The 17049-nt window shown below is 43.2% G+C and overlaps 1 protein-coding gene across 1 annotated transcript; it reads right to left on the bottom strand.

The window, feature by feature from the left end:
* Positions 1–592: 592 nt before the first annotated feature.
* Positions 593–16537, bottom strand: LOC129867270 (neurturin-like). The gene is made up of 2 exons (XM_055940557.1): positions 16290–16537; positions 593–4274 (listed from the first exon to the last, which is right to left on the bottom strand). The coding sequence occupies exons 1-2, from the start codon at positions 16522–16524 to the stop codon at positions 3856–3858; spliced, it is 654 nt and encodes a 217-aa protein (XP_055796532.1). The 5' UTR covers positions 16525–16537; the 3' UTR covers positions 593–3855.
* Between the last annotated feature and the right edge of the window lie 512 nt (positions 16538–17049).

Genomic DNA, 17049 nt, shown 5'->3' with positions numbered 1-17049 from the left:
TTATTTATTTTTATTTTTTTATTTTTTATCCCAGCACAGTCCCCGCAGGGGGTCTCTTGCCTTTTGATAGGCCGTAAATAAGAATTTGTTCTTAACTGACTTGCCTAGTTAAATGAAGGTTAAATAAAATTTTAATAAATAAATTATACAGAAGTATTAGAAGATTCATGATGGTCATTGGCAACTGTTATGTAATTTCCTTCACTGCAATCACATTGAAGAGAGGTCTGAAAATCGACTCCTTAAAGAGATTGAACAGGATCTTAAGGACTTACACATTTGTAGGATATTGTATGACTGCTTTTTTCTTTTCTTAAATGTTTTTTCAAAACAATTGTAGGATGTAACATATCATATAAAACTGATTTCTTTTTACAGAATTGTGCACAATTTTCGGGGACACGTTTTGGCACATGAGCGCTACTTTCAAAAGTACTGGATGAAATTATACAAAATGTCTGTAACATCAATTAAGGGATGTGTGTGCCATTGTACATGGGAGTTTTTCGAAGAAAAGAACATACAATGTTATATTTTTAAGCAGATTAAGTTTATTCAACAGTAAGAATGTTTAGAATATCATACACTCCACTTTGGCACCAATAGTTCAATAAATAAACATGTTCCTCTTTTTCTATGATGCTATCTAAATAAATAACCATAACTTAAGCTCCAATAAATATACATTATCTTTAATACAGATGCATTGCATCAACTTTACTGCAGTTGGTCAACATAGTCCAACAATGCCAGAGCTGTAGGTTGTTGTTTGTCATTTCCCAAACATTCTCTTCTTATTTTGAGAGAGCATTCTAGGTAGGCCAAGAGAGGAAACAAAGGAATCCTGAGGGAATTTCAACCCATAGACATATTTTAACGCTGCGTAGTCTTAGTAAATTGTGATGGCAAATATAGGGGTTATGAAAATATATAATGACAAATACATATCATCAACATTAAGACAGCAATTTGTTTTCTAGTTGCTCTTTTCTCTTAAATTGTCAACCATTTGAACAGGCAAAACTAAATTGCATATCTTATTAGTCCTTAAAAAAAAGCCTTATTTGATTGAGATGTCCTCAACAACGTGGAGTATTTGTAACATGCCAGAGATATGCTCATTTCTATACATGCAAGGTGGCTTCAAAAGCCAGTTCATTTTAGTGCACAAACCTAGTAATGGTTCTGACTATATAGCATCATGTCACCTCAAGCTTGAAGAGCTCTAGGCATAATTATCCTCTCACTAGCAGCAGCTACAGCTAACCTGTATAGCGACTGTCTGTGTACTGATTGTTCAGAGAGTGTGGAATCCTTTGGTTTTTAAGCACATTTAGACATGAGGCTATTTTGGTCCCTGGCTGGACAGGCCTGTTTTCTTGGTTTAACGCCAGCATGGGCCTTTAATTACCTGTCTGCTCTAATTATTTGATTGATCGTAACTTAAAGAGCGATTGCCTTTCAAAAGCAACGAATCCCTTTGAAAATGGCCTATGTTGCATCGATATGAGTCAGAAACAGTTATTCTACTGTCAAAATTGACTACAAAGTGTAAATAGGGTAATTTTGGTCATGAAGTCAGTCTCGTCTAAAACGGGTAAATGAAGGTCGGATTTTGATTTGACGATGTCCATTTGCCCACTAACATGGGGTGAACAGCTGCGGTGATTGCTCTCTATCCAATAGCATAGACAGTGAGACAGACCTGCCCAGCAGCTCCGACTTTGTTTGCATAAGACAACACGTCACACATTTCTTTTACTTGAGAAATACTGCACCAAACACACTTAGTTAAATTGCACAACTAAAATATCCTCGACAAAAACGTCAAAATTAAGTACAGATTTCTTGAGTTATCTTAGATACATCCTGGGGATTTTGAGGAAGTATAATAGGTGCTCCTGTCTACAGTCTCTCATGGGGGACAAACATCATTAAACAAATGCAGAATCCATCAGAAAACACCAATTCACCACTGAACACCGAGAAAACACAGACTGAAATCTCGTTGAGAAACAGAAAAACACACTTGCCAATCAGCGTGTTCAGTGGCTCTTGAAGAGGTACTCCCACTGGCTTCAGACTATTCCATTTAAACCTAACTGTACCTCACACTACACTGTAGATGCTCAGGTAAAATCTATAATTTCGATATAGCACTCAGTCTATAATAATTTGTTTACAGTTTTCAAGATTGAGAGATTTTTTCTGAACTCATGTCATTCGAGTTCATTTTTTTGAATTGCTCTTGAACTTTTCTAAGGTGTGTTATTTTAATCTTATTATAAATATATTTGGCCACAATTAATCTAATGAATGATTTCCATTTTGTTTTCAGACAATAACTCTGTTTGATGAAACACATATCAACACGTATTGCTGCTCAAACCTGTTCTGGTAACATTTCTATTACATGTGTGGTTAAAACCAATGGCTAGTCCTTTACATCTCCAGTGTTCTAGTGACAAAAACAATAGCAATGCTGCATGGTGGCTTGTATTTCTCTCTCTTTCTCAGTGCTTTTGGACAAGTCAGTTATAAAGGAGGTAAGTGGATTAAGCTAGTCTATTGCGGGATTTGCAGAGGCTATTTCATGGTAAAACTGAAGCACAATCCCTCGCAGTCACATCTAGAATGCAGCAGTCACCCATTTAATGCACCACTCTGTCTAGATGATCAAACAAGACTGCATTGCTGTATTACCATTTAAGTTATATTTCATGCGCTCATAGTGATCTTGCTGTAGAAGGATAGGGATTTTTGATAGCACATTGTTTTTCTGCTGGATTGTTCTTTCTGGGAACTGGCTTATTTATACAGCTATAACCATTCCATTTGATTAACAAGCTGCTGTCATTAAGCCTAAATCACCCATAAAGTCTCTATTTAGCATGCATGGAACAGGCATGTGGCTGTGGGCTAGTTCTTTTTTTTTGTTTTACCCTACAGCTTCATATGCCAATATAGGCCATTATTTATTACAAAAATATCTAATTTTAGTCTGGTCCTAGTGATGAATACAGAGGAAGCTGTTGAAGAACATGTATGTGTGTTTTTATATCGGATGTTGTCCATTATTGTTCAACATAAATGAGGTAGATTCTCATAGTTACTGATGAAGGCTAGAAATGTCATGATTCAGTTCATTACCTGTGATATGAAGGAGTGCCTATACACATAATATAATGGGTGAATCCTGCTATACATGTTTCTCCAAGCCTCTAGTCTTTCCTAGTACTGCTGTTGCTGCTCCATTGGACTTGCCTTAGTGATACCTCATGCGTTATCAATGGTGCAGATCAAGAAGTTGTGGAGAAGCACACTGTGGTAGCTTCAGGACGGTTTCATCCTTTTGTATACTGTACATGTCGTCCTTGGCATTCCCTATATTATTCTACTATTTTCCATGTACACACTTCTACACTCTAATTCCTGAAAAAATAAACCAGGCCTCTTACAAGTGTAGTATAAGAACAGACTTGCAGTGTACAATGCACTAGTTATACCTTAGCTGGTCTTCTGTATTGGTAGTGAAGGCATTGCTACATAGTCCACAATCAAGCAACAAATCGTTGCTTTAACTGTGATTGCCCCATGATGACAAATGTATAATCCTAGGATATACAATGTATAAACCAACAGTGAAATATCCCATGAAAGGCAAAGAAAGCTAAACAAACAACATGAATGAACAGATGGTAGAATAGATGGTAGTTTCAAATGTCCGTATTCCCTGGCGTCATACTGTAGGGATCAATTCTTGTGTACTCCTGTTTTTGTTTTTGTAGCAGTAGTTGTTGCGTTTCCCATGTTCGATACAGTATCTGGAAAGTCAAAATGGCCACCATCGAGGTGTTATACACAACCGCACGCTAGAGCAGAAAACTCGTGGAGCGTCTGGTATCTGTTACTGTTGTCCAAGAAGGAAATGTCATCGTACTCCTTGGGCCGGCAACAGGGGCTCCTCTCCCTCTTTGAGATGCCTTTCCTCATCCATTTTTCCAGTATGAGGTCGTAGTTTCGGCGGCTAGCATTACAGTTCCCGCTACAGTACCTGAAGAGCAGCGTTTCGTCGCTGTAGTAGCCCAGACCCAGCTCACTGACAGTCACTTCCACTTCCCGCAGGGAACATGGCTTTGATGCTTTCTTAGCCCGTTTAGTCCTTTTGCTCTGCCTAGCTTCCTGCCTGGCCTCCTGCTGTGCCTTCTTCTCCACCAGAGTCCCGATCACCTTCTTCAGCTCACCCTCTGTAAAGCTCTGGAACATGTGCATGACTGCAGAGAAGAGATGAAGAGATGGTGTTATGCCAAAGGAATATATAACCATAAGAACCGTACAATACATCTGTCGTAGCTAAAGCATGGCTTGTGGTACAATGAAGACCTTTGAATGTCTGTGAAACCACAGTCTCAACCATTATGTCAGTTTGGAAAACAAAAAGATAAAAGATCCATACGGTTGTTGGTACAAGTTTTCAAATGATAGGAATGTGACAAGCTAACAGCTACATCACCTATACCTGTGAAATTTACTGGAACATACAGTGTAATGCTAGCTTTAGACTTTCCTTGACCCATTTTGTAGAGATTCATTGCAAACAATTGAAACATTTGAATCCTTGATTAGACCTGCATGGATCATTGGCTTGGTGAAGAATAAGTTCTTGGTGGCTTGGTGAACAATAAGTTATTGTCCTGGTCAGTCCCTGGATGGGAGACCAGATGCTGCTGGAAGTGGTGTTGGAGGGCCAGTAGGAGGCACTCTTTCCTCTGGTCTAAAAAAATATCCCAATGCCCCAGGGCAGTGATTGGGGACACTGCCCTGTGTAGGGTGCCGTCTTTCGGATGGGACGTTAAACGGGTGTCCTGACTCTCTGAGGTCATTAAAGATCCCATGGCACTTATCGTAAGAGTAGGGGTGTTAACCCCGGTGTCCTGGCTAAATTCCCAATCTGGCCCTCAAACCATCAGGGTCACCTAATAATCCCCAGTTTACAATTGGCTCATTCATCCCCCTCCTCTCCCCTGTAACTATTCCCCAGGTCGTTGCTGCAAATGAGAAAATGTTCTCAGTCAACTTACCTGGTAAAATAACGGTAAAATAAAAAAATAAATAAATTGGTGGCTTGGTGAAGAATAAGTTCTTGGTGGCTTGGTGAACAATAAGTTCTTGGTGGCTTGGTGAAGAATACGTTCTTGGTGGTGAACAATAATCATCATCAACGACCGGTGCGTCTAAACTAACAGATTTTCTCTAAGTGATTTTTTAAAAAACTGATAGTTTTAGGACTTTTTCATAGTTGACAAAGTATCTCTCATACTCCTACATCGGCAGTGACATGAGCCTTTTCCAATGTTAACAGTCCGTTGTGCAAATATTGAGCTTGGGTTTATCGCCAGTCCAGCTGCTAGCTTTGTACTTGACAGAGAAAGTAGACAATATTTTCTGCTGAGTCTATAGAAACAGAATGTCTCCTTTCAAACCATGGCAACAAGGTAGAGCAACTTTCCAAATATTGTTCAACATGTTAAACATCAGCACATTTACACATTAAATCAAATCAAATTTTATTAGTCACATGCGCCGAATACAACACCTTACAATGAAATGCTTACTTTAAGCCCCAAACCAACAATGCAGTTTAAAAATATGAATAAGAATAAGAAATAAAAGTAACTGTCACGATCGTGTACTGGAGAGATTGAGGACCAAGGCGCAGCTGGATATGAATACATCTTCTCTTTTTTTATTTAAAAGACGAAGATGAACACGACACGAAACACTTTAACAAAACTATACAAAATAACAAAACGACCGTGAAGCTACAAACGTTGTGCATAGACAGACAGGCTACAAACGTTCTGACATAGACAATTACCCACAATTCATGAGAGCCTATGGCTACCCTAAATAAGGCTCCCAATCAGAGACAACCGACATCAGCTGTCTCTAATTGGGAACTCATTCAGGTAACCATAGACTCTTCTAGATCACTCACCAACATAGACAACGCTAGACATCTACACTAAACACAAAACCATATTTTACACCCCATAACCCCTTTACCAAATAAACATCCAAAACCAACAAAACATAAACATTACCCATGTCACACCCTGACCTAACTAAAATAATCAAGAAAACAAAGAATAATAAGGCCAGGGCGTGACATAACCCCCCCCTTGAGGCGCGAACTCCGGGCGCACCATACACAGTCTAGGGGAGGGTCTGGGTGGGCTCCCCTCCACGGTGGCGGCTCCGGCTCTGGTCGTAGTCCCCACGTCACCACAGTACCTAACCACCTCCTAGGCCTCCTCCAAACGACCCCCCTCCACATTAACCCCATTGCATTCAGGGGCAGTTCCGGACTAAGGGGCAGTACCAGGGTAAGAGGCAGTACCAGGGTCAGGGGCAGTACCAGGGTCAGGGGCAGTACCAGGGTCAGGGGCAGCACCAGGGTCAGGGGCAGCACCAGGGTAAGGGGCAGCTCCAGGGTAAGGGGCAGCTCCAGGGTAAGGGGCAGCTCCAGGGTAAGGGGCAGCTCCGGACTGAGGAATGGCAGCTCCGGACTGAGGGACTGCAGCTCCGGACTGAGGGACTGCAGCTCCGGACTGAGGGACGGCCCATGGCTGGCTGACAGATCTGGCTGCTCATGGCTGGCTAACAGATCTGGCTGCTCATGGCTGGCTAACTGATCTGGCTGCTCATGGCTGGCTAACTGATCTGGCTGCTCATGGCTGGCTGACGGATCTGGCTGCTCATGGCTAGCTGACGGATCTGGCTGCTCATGGCTAGCTGACGGATCTGGCTGCTCATGGCTAGCTGACGGATCTGGCTGCTCATGGCTAGCTGACGGATCTGGCTGCTCATGGCTAGCTGACGGATCTGGCTGCTCATGGCTAGCTGACGGATCTGGCTGCTCATGGCTAGCTGACGGATCTGGCTGCTCATGGCTAGCTGACGGATCTGGCTGCTCATGGCTAGCTGACGGATCTGGCTGCTCATGGCTAGCTGACGGATCTGGCTGCTCATGGCTAGCTGACGGATCTGGCTGCTCATGGCTGGCTGACGGATCTGGCTGCTCATGGCTGGCTGACGGATCTGGCTGCTCATGGCTGGCTGACTGATCTGGCTGCTCATGGCTGGCTGACTGATCTGGCTGCTCCTGTCTGGTTGGCGGCTCTGGCAGATCCTGTCTGGTTGGCGGCTCTGGCAGATCCTGTCTGGTTGGCGGCTCTGGCAGATCCTGTCTGGTTGGCGGCTCTGGCAGATCCTGTCTGGTTGGCGGCTCTGGCAGATCCTGTCTGGTTGGCGGCTCTGGCAGATCCTGTCTGACGGACGACTCTAGCGGCTCCTGTCTGGCTGGCGACTCTAGCGGCTCCTGTCTGGCGGACGGCTCAGTGGGCTCATGGCAGACGGGCGGCTTTGCAGGCTCATGGCAGACGGGCGGCTTTGCAGGCTCATTGCAGACGGATGGCTCAGATGGCGCTGGGGAGACGGATGGCTCAGATGGCGCTGGGGAGACGGATGGCTCAGATGGCGCTGGGGAGACGAGCAGTTCAGTCAATGCTGTGCAGACGGCAGACTCCTGCCGGCTGAGGCGCACTGTAGGCCTGGTGCGTGGTGCCGGGACTGGTGGCACCGGGCTGGGGACACGCATCTCAGGGCTAGTGCGGGGAGCAGCAACAGGACGCACAGGACTCTGGGGACACACAGGAGGCTTGGTGCGTGGTTTAGACACTGGTGGTAAAGGGCTGGAGACACGCACCATATAGCTAGTGCGTGGAGGAGGCACTGGTGGTACTGGATTGGGGCGGGGAGGTGGCGCCGGAAATACCGGACCGTGCAGGCGTACTGGCTCCCTTGAACGCCGAGCCTGCCCAACCTTACCTGGTTCTATGCTCCCCGTCGCCTGACCAGTGCGGAGAGGTGGAATAACCCGCACCGGCCTATGTAGGCGAACCGGGGACACCATGTGTAAGGCTGGTGCCATGTACGCCGGCCCGAGGAGACGCACTGGTGACCAGATGCGTTGGGCCGGCTTCATGACATATGGCTCAACGCTCAGTCTAGCCCGGCCGATACGTGGAGCTGAAATGTACCGAACCGGGCTATGCACGCGTACAGGAGACACCGTGCGCTCTACTGCGTAACACGGTGTCTGCCCGTACTCCCGCTCTCCACGGTAAGTACAGGGAGTAGGCGCAGGTTTCCTACCTGACTTCGCCACCCTCCCTTTAAGGCCCCCCCCAAGAAATTTTTGGGGTGTACTCACGGGTCTCCAGCCTTGTCTCCGTGCTGCCTCCTCATATCGCCTCCTCTCGGCTTTCGCTGCCTCCAGCTCTTCACGAGGGAGGCGATATTCTCCAGGTTGTGCCCATGGATCTTCTTCCAATTCCTCCTCCCAACTCCAGAGATCCTGTGTAGGTATGTCCTGTTGCCGCCTTCCATGCCGCTTGGTCCTATGGTGGGTAATTCTGTCACGATCGTGTACTGGAGAGATTGAGGACCAAGGCGCAGCTGGATATGAATACATCTTCTCTTTTTTTATTTAAAAGACGAAGATGAACACGACACGAAACACTTTAACAAAACTATACAAAATAACAAAACGACCGTGAAGCTACAAACGTTGTGCATAGACAGACAGGCTACAAACGTTCTGACATAGACAATTACCCACAATTCATGAGAGCCTATGGCTACCCTAAATAAGGCTCCCAATCAGAGACAACCGACATCAGCTGTCTCTAATTGGGAACTCATTCAGGTAACCATAGACTCTTCTAGATCACTCACCAACATAGACAACGCTAGACATCTACACTAAACACAAAACCATATTTTACACCCCATAACCCCTTTACCAAATAAACATCCAAAACCAACAAAACATAAACATTACCCATGTCACACCCTGACCTAACTAAAATAATCAAGAAAACAAAGAATAATAAGGCCAGGGCGTGACAGTAACAAGTAGTTAAAGAGCAGCAGTAAAATAACAATAGCAAGACTATATACAGGGGGTACCGGTACAGAGTCAATGTGCGGGGACACCACCGGTTAGTCGAGGTAATTGAGGTAATATGTACATGTGGGTAGAGTTACTAAAGTGACTATGCATAGATAATAACAGAGAGTAGCAGCGGTGTAAAAGAGAGTAGTCTAGGTAGCCTTTTGATTAGATGTTCAGGAGTTTTGTGGCTTGGGGGTAGAAGCTGTTTAGAAGCCTCTTGGACCTAGACTTGGCACTACGGTACCGCTTGCCGTACAATAGCAGAGAGAATAGTCTATGACTTGGGTGGCTGGAGTCTTTGACAATTTTTAGGCCCTCCTCTGACACTGCCTGGTATAGAGGTCCTGGATGGCAGGAAGCTTAGCCCCAGTGATGTACTGGGCTGTACGCACTACCATCTATAGTGCCTTGCGGTCGGAGGCCCGAGCAGTTTCCATACCAGGCAACCAGTCAGGATGCTCTTGATGGTGCAGCTGTAGAACCTTTTGAGGATCTGGGGACCCATGCCAAATCGTTTTAGTCTCCTGAGGGGGAATAGGTTTTATCGTGCCCTCTTCACAACTGTTTTGGTCTGCTTGTTAGTTTGTTGGTGATGAGGACACCAAAGAACTTGAAGCTCTCAACCTGCTCCATTAGGAGTCAATGAACTTCTTTCCCATGCCCAATGCATTTGAACATCTGATCCAGAACCTCATGCCATAGGGATTACCAAATACCAAAACAATTCTGTCAAAACATGAGGTAAAACTTTATAGAACCCTGAGAATTGATTTACGTTTGTGTTCAATGGGCCGGTAGAGATCACATCATGTTTATGTGTTGACAGCATCAACGGTATAGACAAATAACACCTTTTTATTAATTGCAAGGGATTCCATACACATGGTCATACTCAAGGTTTATACAAACAGAGGCATATGCATATCAATTAAAGGAGCATCTACAGTTTAAACAGTTTTTTGGTTAAGAGCTGAGGGATGGGGCAGGAGAAATGTAACCATTCTCAAATTCATAGACATAACTATGGATGGAAGGACTGACCACCCATGAGATCAAGATTAGATTTAACCATGTTTTGAGGCTATAAAATTACATGACTTACAAACGATGGAGTAAAATATTTGTATATTTGGGGTTATGATGGGATACGACAGTTGAACTAAGATGATGAGGCATTTATAAGTTATATTCTGCAAGAATCAATGGGTATATATAATTAATTTAAAGGTCAAAAATTGATGAAGCAATCGCAGGTTACCCCTTTAATTATGTTTTCAGGTATTTACTTCACAAGATAATCAAAAATTATGCTCATCTGTCTGACAATTCTGTTCTACTACGCCCCTTAGGGTCACCGTGCTGTTCTAAAGATAGATAGAGCTGTAATTAACAGTTAATTATATCCCCTCCAGGACACAACCTTTACTTAAAAGGCTTTTGAAACACCAGGGAGCTTGTTAAACATTAAACCCTACAAACTCAGACACTGCTTTACCTTGCCGCACTGACTGACACTGTAATCAAATGGTGGTCTTGAAGCAACAACACTTTGTTGTTCTTTGCATTCACAAATCAAACTGAAAAAGACTTTCCCAAAGGGATTTTTCCCAAATGGTTTGCCATTCAGTCGTTTGTTTTGTGTGAAGATCTCCCCATGGCCTGGCAGTAGCATGAAAGATTATGTGATTAGGCTAGGTGATTAGGCTAGCTGATCTTACTCTTGACCTCGCCTAGAAAATCTCTACTGGATGATCTGAATAAAGGTCTGAGAGTCATACTCTGAGTCCGGGCAGGAAAAAGGACACCAGATAGACATTTCGGTCAAGTAAAAATGACTTTGGAGAAATTCCCCTCAGTCACGCTCAGTTTTGCAACCTACTTTATGGTAGTTTGAAAATAGAATGTCAATCAGCGGATGAGAGATAACAAGAACCCTCAGTAATGCCCAGTCCAAAGCCAAAGGGACAGTGTGTTAGGACAGTGTCTTAACACAAGGTCAGGTGGCTCGTTTTTATTTGTATTTATTTAACTAGGCATGTCAGTTAAGAACAAATTCTTATTCACAATGACAGCCTACCAAATGGTAAAAGGCCTGCAGGAACGGGGGATGGGATTAAAACATTTAAATATAGGACAAAACACATATCATGACAAGAGAGACAACACAACACTACATAAAGAGAGACCTAAGACAACATAGCATGGCAGCAACACGTGACAACACAGCATGGTAGCAACTAGGGTTGCACATTTTTGGGAATATTCAAAGGTGGAAACTTTCCATGGGAATTAACGGGAATATATGTGAATTAACGGGAATATATGGGAATGAACGGAAATATATGCAAATTAATATAAATACCATTTAAATATAGATGTTTTTTTTGCATTGGATATACAGTTGAAGTCGGAAGTTTACATACACCTTAGCCAAATAGATTTAAACTCAGTTTTTCCCTGTCTTAGGTCAGTTAGGATCACCACTTTATTTTAAGAATATGAAATGCTAGAATAATAGTAGAGAGAATGATTTATTTCAGCTTTTATTTCTTTCATCACATTCCCAGTGGGTCAGAAGTTTACATACACTCAATTAGTATTTGGTCCCATGGTGTTTTACTTGCGTACTATTGTTTGTACAGATGAACATGGTACCTTCAGGTGTTTGGAAATTGCTCCTAAGGATGAACCAGACTTGTGGAGGTCTACAGTTTTTATCTGAGGTTTTGGATGATTTCATTTGATTTTCCCATGATGTCAAGCAAAGAGGCACTGAGTTTGAAGGTAGGCCTTGAAATACACCAGGTACACATCCAATTGACTCAAATTATGTCAATTAGCCTATCAGAAGCTTATAAAGTCATGAAATCATTTTCTGGAATTTTCCAAGCTGTTTCAAGGCAGTCAACTTAGTGTATGTAAACTTCTGACCCACTGGAATTGTGATGCAGTGAATTATAAGTGAAATAATCTGTCTGTAAACAACTGTTGGACAAATTACTTGTGTCATGCACAAAGTAGATGTCCTAACCGACTTGCCAAAACTATAGTTTGTTAACAAGAAATTTGTGGAGTGGTTGAAAAATTATTTTTAATGACTCCAACCTAAGTGTATGTAAACTTCCAACTTCAACTGTATTTACCATATCATAGAGACAGAAACATAAACCTTTAAACCTTATCATACGTAGATGTAATTGCAAATGATTAAATCCTTCCAATAGAAATAAAAATATATATTTAGTTACGAATTGAACTTTAATTAAATGAGTTGACTCTTCACATGGGATGATTTCATTGAACAACAAAAGAAAGGGAATATTGAGTGATCCCAATGACCCATCGCATCTCCCAAAACCGTTTTCAACATATCTGTAAAATGATATTCCAGAAACTAAAGCTTTGGTTGTCTTCCTCTCAGGCTTCCATGTCTTCTCCCTGGACCTCCTCAATGTCCACCTCTTGAACATCAGACTCTGAAGCCTCATCTTCTTTGTCACTTTCCAACCTTGTTGAGGATGGCTCGTTGTCAGGTTCAAAAAGCCTCAAATTTGCCCGGACGACCACCAATTCTTCAACCCTTGTATTGGTCAGCTTGTTGCGTGCTTTGGTGTACGTGTTCCCAAACAAGGACCAGTTGCGCTCTGAGGCGGTTTATGTTGGTGTGATTTGGAGGATGATGGAGGCAACAGGGGAAAGTGCCTCAGATCCACAAAGTCCCTTCCACCAGGTGGCTGATGAGATATGTTGGCACGACTGCCGTATCGCATCTCCATCCCAAAGCCCTTGCTTGGAAGTGTACTTCGCCAGACTTCCAAGAACCTTGCCCTCATCCAGGCCAAGGTGGCGAGACACGGTAGTGATGACACCATAGGCCTTGTTGATCTCTGCAATAGACAGGATGCTCTTGCCAGCATACTTGGGGTCCAACATGTATGCTGCGGCGTGTATGGGCTTCAGGCAGAAGTCTTCACGCTTTTTGATGTATTTCAGAACTGCAGTTTCCTCTGCTTGGAGCAACAGTGAAGTGGGCAGGGCAGTACTGATTTCTTCTCTTACATCTGCAAGCAGAGACTGAACACCAGACAGGATGGCATTGACTCCCTCAATGCGTGCAATGGCTACTGCTATAGGTTTCAGGAGTTTCAGGCTGCTTACCACTCTCTCCCAAAATACATCATCCAGGAGGATCCACTTGATGGGGACTGTCCATATCGGTAGGCTGTGATATGGCCATTTCTTGGAGACTCCTTCCCCTCCAGGAGACTGTCAAACATGATGACAACACCACCCCAACGGGTGTTGCTGGGCAGCTTCAATGTGGTGCTATTATTCTTCTCACTTTGCTTGGTGAGGTAGATTGCTGCTATAACTTGATGACCCTTCACATACTTTACCATTTCCTTGGCTCTCTTGTAGATTGTATCCATTGTTTTTAGTGCCATGATGTCCTTGCGGAGCCATTGGGTTTGATGTGAGGGTAGGACTCCTCCACTTTAGACCAAGCAGCTTTCATGTTCGCAGCATTGTCTGTCACCAGTGCAAATACCTTCTGTGGTCCATGGTCATGGAGATGATGTCGTTAATTATTCCTTGCCCACGAACATTCGACCACCCATCAGAGATGATTGCAATAGTCTGCTTTCTCTATGATTTGCTTGACCTTCACTTAAATTCTGTTTATTTTCACCTTTATTTAACCAGGTAGGCCAGTTGAGAACAAGTTCTCATTTACAACTACGACCTGGCCAAGATAAAGCAAAGCAGTGCGACACAAACAACAACACAGAGTTACACACGGAATAAACAAACGTACAGTCAATAACACAATAGAAAAGAAACCTCTGTTGAACTCTGCATCCAGCAAATGAGTAGATAAAGCATGTCTGGCGAAGAACATTCAGAAATCTCTTCCAATACACATTGCCTGTGAGCATCAGAGGTGAACCAGTTGCATACACAGCTCGAGTGTATTCATCAGCATTTCTCTGACGACGTTCCTCCATTGAGTCAAAAAAAAAATTTGATTCCAGGAAGACCATGAGCTGTTGCTATTGATAAGGTGTCTGATTCATCATTTTCACCTCGAATAGATGTAGAGGGACTTTTGTCAGAGGTTGCTTGTGCACTTGGCCAGATGATTCTGCATCTTTGTTGCATTCTTCACATATGATTTGGCACAGTATTTGCAAATGTACACAGCTTTTCCTTCTACATTAGCTGCAGTGAAATGTCTCCACACATCAGATAGTGCCCGTGGCATTTTCCTGTAAAGATTAGGAAAAAATGAGTAAAAAATACTCAAATACAATTCTATGTACAGATAAATAGTTAAGCAGTTAGACTAAACAACTCATTTGTAAGATAAATGTTTTAAAATGAAACATGTATGGAAACAGGTGAATTAACACTCCTCAGTTAGCAGGCTCAAGCAAGCTAAAACCCACATGGTAGCAAAAACGAACTAGCAGAAATTGTTAACAAGTTAGAAATTATTTAAATACACTTTGCTGTAGGCTACTATTTATTAGTTAACAAAAAAAGAATGCCATGTAAAATATATTCACCCCACCCAGTATTGTAATCAAAACTTACCAGAAAACATGAAGTCCTTGGCTCAGACAGTGTAGTAGTGTGGGCTCAGGAGCATTTCATTAGTGTGCAAGATCTTGAGAATCAGCTGTACGTACATGTGATGAAATAATGCACTGTGCATGCAGAGGTTTGCAATTCCATTGAATTGAGGATAGTTTAACCAAAATATACCACAAGACCTAGAATTGCCTTATGTGTATCCCACAAAAAAAGGTTCACTGTTATAAGCTAACTTTTTTGATGAATTTAAGCATTATTCCCAACATTCCCAGGCTTAACTTCCTATGGAATATTTCCGGAACAATTCTGGAAATTTACGGGAAAGTTTCCAACTCTTTGCAGCTCTAGTAGCAACACAACATGACAACAACATGGTAGCAACACAACATGGAAGCAGCACAAAACATGGTACAAACATTATTGGGCACAGACAACAGCTCAAAGGGAAAAAAGGTAGAGACAACAATACATCACGCATAGCAGCCACACCTGTCAGTAAGAGTGTCAATGATTGAGTCTTTGAATGAAGAGTTTGAGATAAACTGTCCAGTTTGAGTGTTTGTTGCAGCTCGTTCCAGTAGCTAGCAGCAGCGAACTGAAAAGATGAGCGACCAGGGATGTGTGTGCTTTGGGGACCTTTAACAGAATGTGACTGGCAGAATGGGTAAGTGGAGGATGAGGGCTGCAGTTGATATCACAGATAGGGGGAGTGAGGCCTAAGAGGGTTTTATAAATACGCATCAACCAGTGGGTCTTGCGACGGGTATACAGAGATGACCAGTTTACAGAGGAGTATAGAGTGCAGTGATGTGTCCTATAAGGAGCATTGGTGGCAAATCTGATTGCTGAAATGGTAAAGAACATCTAGCCGCTGGAGAGCACCCTTACCTGCCGATCTATAAATTATGTCTCCTTAATCTAGCATGGGTAGGATGGTCATCTGAATCAGGGTTAGTTTGGCAGCTGGGGTGAAAGAGGAGCGATTACGATAGAGGAAACCAAGTCTAGATTTAACTTTATCCTGCAGATTTGATATGTGCTGAGAGAAGGACACATGGCGAGGCATGTCACATTTCTAGCCTCTGCTGACCCACTTAGTGGGACTCTCTCTGAAAATCTTCTTATTCCCATCCTAACGGACATACTCCGAGACCATCACTGACATTTTACATCTCTGAATCTTTTATGTCACATTTTCTTATGAATATTGCATAGCCTCTAAAACCATATCAGGAGGTTACAGGTGTTTTATCACACTCATAGTGCAAATTCTCCTGGGATGATGAGATGAAGCTCCAAACCTTAATGGAGTAATCTGCTCCCTGGATGTCACATCATTTGACTTGATTACCCTGCCTGGGTGTAAGCTGCAGTTGGCCGCTATGCTCCGTCCGGGAAGGTAGCTTTATCTGTTCAGGTAAACTAATAATTGCCCTCAAACAAAGACTGGTTGATAATTATCCAATTTACTGTTGACACTTTTTAACACATGAAAAAGTGCACATGAAAAAGTGTACATTCCCTTGACTGCTCTCCACCACAACGTTTTCTTTAGTGACCATTGAAATATGCAATCACATCAGAGCTTTAGCAAGGGCCAATCAGAACATCTAAACCAATCAGAACATCGGGACCAGAATGGTTGGTGACTGAAGATTATGTTTATTTTGCTTACATTCTGTCAAAATGTTGCTGATGCCGTCTGTCGACCGTGCTTTGCGATGAGGTCTGATCAGGGAGGAAGAAGAGTTGGAGGTGGAGGCGGAGGCGGAGTCTGATGTCCGCGGCGAAGACGAGTCCCAGGAGGGGAAGTGATGCGGCGGCGTGGGAACCATGATTCTAGTGAGGAAGAAGGACAGTGCTGTACCACAAAGAGTCAAGGCGATGGTGGCACACTTCCATAACTTCATCTTAGAATGAGCATTGACACTCTGAAAGACAAGGAAACACAAGGGAAGAGGTTATGGGGGAATGTTTTTACTGGAACACCCACAATGATGAAAGCACAGGAGTGACAGGACAAATACTTCATGCAATAAATGGCAAATACAGCTGGCTTAGTTCCATAGTATCACGCATGTACATTACAGTGGGAATGGCCTCTTGTTGGCACAGGGGCCTCCATTTCAACAGATCTCATTCTCAAAATGTTATCACAAGTGTTATTGCCATCAACAAAATACTTTGTCCCTCTGCTCAGGCCATTCTGCAATGGCTGTTTCACAGGTGTGGATTGTCAGATGTGCTAAGTGTGGCTTTGCCCAGATACTCCATGTCAACACACCTGTGTTACTCAGTTCCGGCAACCCATGCATGAAGTCCCTGAACGCATTTATTTATTGTTTTTATGTTTCAGTATATCAAAAGTGAGCAGAGAATAGCAGTCAGCGTACAGCTTGTGTAAACTCCCTTACAGAGCTTGCCCCTATTGTGAG

This window comes from Salvelinus fontinalis, chromosome 12, assembly GCF_029448725.1.
Source record: "Salvelinus fontinalis isolate EN_2023a chromosome 12, ASM2944872v1, whole genome shotgun sequence".
Classification (NCBI taxonomy): Eukaryota; Metazoa; Chordata; class Actinopteri; order Salmoniformes; family Salmonidae; genus Salvelinus; species Salvelinus fontinalis.
Note: the sequence above shows the minus strand (reverse complement) of the source record. Positions and strands in the feature narration are given on the sequence as shown.

What these genes read in the sequence shown, in the direction of transcription:
- LOC129867270 (XM_055940557.1), bottom strand. Translation starts at nt 16,524, where the DNA reads ATGAAGTTATGGAAGTGTGCCACCATCGCCTTGACTCTTTGTGGTACA. An exon ending in CAGCAACATTTTGACAGAAT is followed by an intron (nt 4,275 to 16,289) that starts GTAAGCAAAATA and finishes TCTTCTCTGCAG; the next exon opens with TCATGCACATGTTCCAGAGC.